This window comes from Grammomys surdaster, unplaced genomic scaffold, assembly GCF_004785775.1.
Source record: "Grammomys surdaster isolate TR1022 unplaced genomic scaffold, NIH_TR_1.0 140, whole genome shotgun sequence".
NCBI classification, from domain to species: domain Eukaryota; kingdom Metazoa; phylum Chordata; class Mammalia; order Rodentia; family Muridae; genus Grammomys; species Grammomys surdaster.
The window spans coordinates 251,022-253,100 of record NW_021604598.1 but is presented as its reverse complement, the minus strand read 5'-3'; the positions used below and the strand labels follow the sequence as shown (position 1 = coordinate 253,100).

The 2,079-nt window shown below is 33.0% G+C and overlaps 1 protein-coding gene across 1 annotated transcript; it reads left to right on the top strand.

Moving 5' to 3' along the window:
* The first annotated feature begins 297 nt into the window (after positions 1-297).
* On the top strand, positions 298-1,242 carry LOC114618218 (olfactory receptor 7G1-like). Its single transcript, XM_028763914.1, has one exon. It carries the CDS (start codon positions 304-306, stop codon positions 1,240-1,242), a length of 939 nt encoding a protein of 312 aa, XP_028619747.1. The 5' UTR covers positions 298-303.
* The last annotated feature ends 837 nt before the right edge of the window (positions 1,243-2,079 follow it).

Sequence of the window (2,079 nt, the reverse complement as noted above, 5' to 3'; positions counted from 1 at the left end):
TAGCTCAAAGCTCATGAGTCAAAAGGAAAAACCAGACTAAGTTAAGTTCTATTCTGATCTCTATGTGTGTGTCAACACACATTAATGTCCCCATTCAAATACAAGAAAATAAATAAATAAATCACCCTATATCAAAATCAACATCAAAAATATTATACATTATCTACTAGTCTATATTTCAAATGAAATTGAGGAATACATTTGAACTGAGAGTAAAAGTTTTATTTCTAAAATATTCCCAAATGAAGTATTGTATCCACACATGTGATTTTATTTTGTATTTCTACTAGGTTGATCAGCAACATGGATCCTGGAAACCAAACAGGCACATCTTACTTTATTCTGATGAGACTAACCTATGATCCTACAGTAGAGCCCCTCATTTTTGGCTTCTTTGTGTTTACATATCTGGTCACAATCATGGGAAACTTGCTCATCATCATTGCTGTCAGCTCTGACTCCCATCTACAAACACCAATGTACCTCTTCCTCTCCAAACTTTCATTGACTGACATCTGCCTAAGTACAACTACTGTCCCAAATATGTTGAAGAACATCCACACACAGGACCAGAGCATCAGTTACACAGGCTGCCTCACTCAGGCCTGCTTTGTTTTGAGTTTTGCTGTATTAGAAAGCTGTGTCCTTGCTGCAATGGCCTATGACCGCTATGCAGCTATTTGTCATCCCCTGAATTACACAGTAATTATGAATCCATACTTCTGTCGTTTGATGATTCTATTGTCCCTGGTCATTAGTATTGTGAACAGCTTATTACAGTGTCTGATGATACTGCGGTTGTCATTTTGCACAAATAATGAACTTCCTCTATTCTTCTGTGAACTTGCTCAAGTCATCAAGCTCGCTTGTTCTGATACTCTCATCAATTATATCCTCATATATCTTGCAACATTTATATTTGGTGGAATTCCAATCTCTGGAATAATTTTCTCTTATACTCGAATTGTCTCTTCTATTTTGAAAATATCTTCACTTAGGGGAAGGTACAAAGCCTTTTCTACTTGTGGGTCTCATTTTTTAGTTGTATCCTTATTCTATGGTGCAGCAGTGGGAGTATACATCTGTTCTGCAATTACTGTTTCTGCTCAGATAACTACAGTGTCCTATATGATGTACACAGTGCTCCCTCAAATGTTGAACCCTTTTATCTATAGCCTAAGAAATAGAGACATGAAGAAAGCTTTGGGAAAACTTATCACAAAAGTATCTTGCTTTCTGTGATATGTTATTTGATTTGGACTTGAGTAATTCATATATTCCACAGAGATAGAATTCTTGATGAGTAAACATGTATGAGTTTTGCTGTGGTCTGCTATATGTCATATTAAAATTTTATGTATATGTTATCTTCAATTTGTTAATTTCCTATCATTTCATCATTTTACAGTTTAGAATATTGATATTAACAACATATATAGGATGTAATTTCTCATGCAAATATCAGAAAGAGGTATAAATTTTCACATTTTAATAATTTTATCATTATAGAACCAGATATAGATATATAAATATATTGGTAGATGTAAATCACACACACACACACACACACACACACACAATATTGTTTGAAGGAGAGTCAACCAGTTTTGTAGAGAGGTGGAAGAAGGAAAATGAGACTAAACAATGTAATTATATTTTCAAATACATTATCAGTAAATTACATAGAGAAAGTAAATCGACCTTTTAGCACTGCAAGCATACAATTTATTTATGTTCAAAACTTTCAAAGATACATGTTGAATTATAAAATTCATTGATTTCAAATATTATCTTCCTTCTATGTAACAAAACATTAAATGTCATTTATCATTTTGAACTCAACACACATGTTAGCTTCAACATTGTCTGGTATTTTTAATCCTTAGAATTGTTTCCCATGAAGAAGTCTGTGTTTCCTTGAAGTACTCTAAAAACTTTACTTTTGTTATTTCTCCAAATATTCTAAATATTATCTTTTAACACCTATTATGTGTATGACCACACAAATGTAATTTGTCTTCCATATTCCTGTTGCTAAAGTTATAACCTGTTATAAGCTGCCTGACAGTGCTGTGTTGG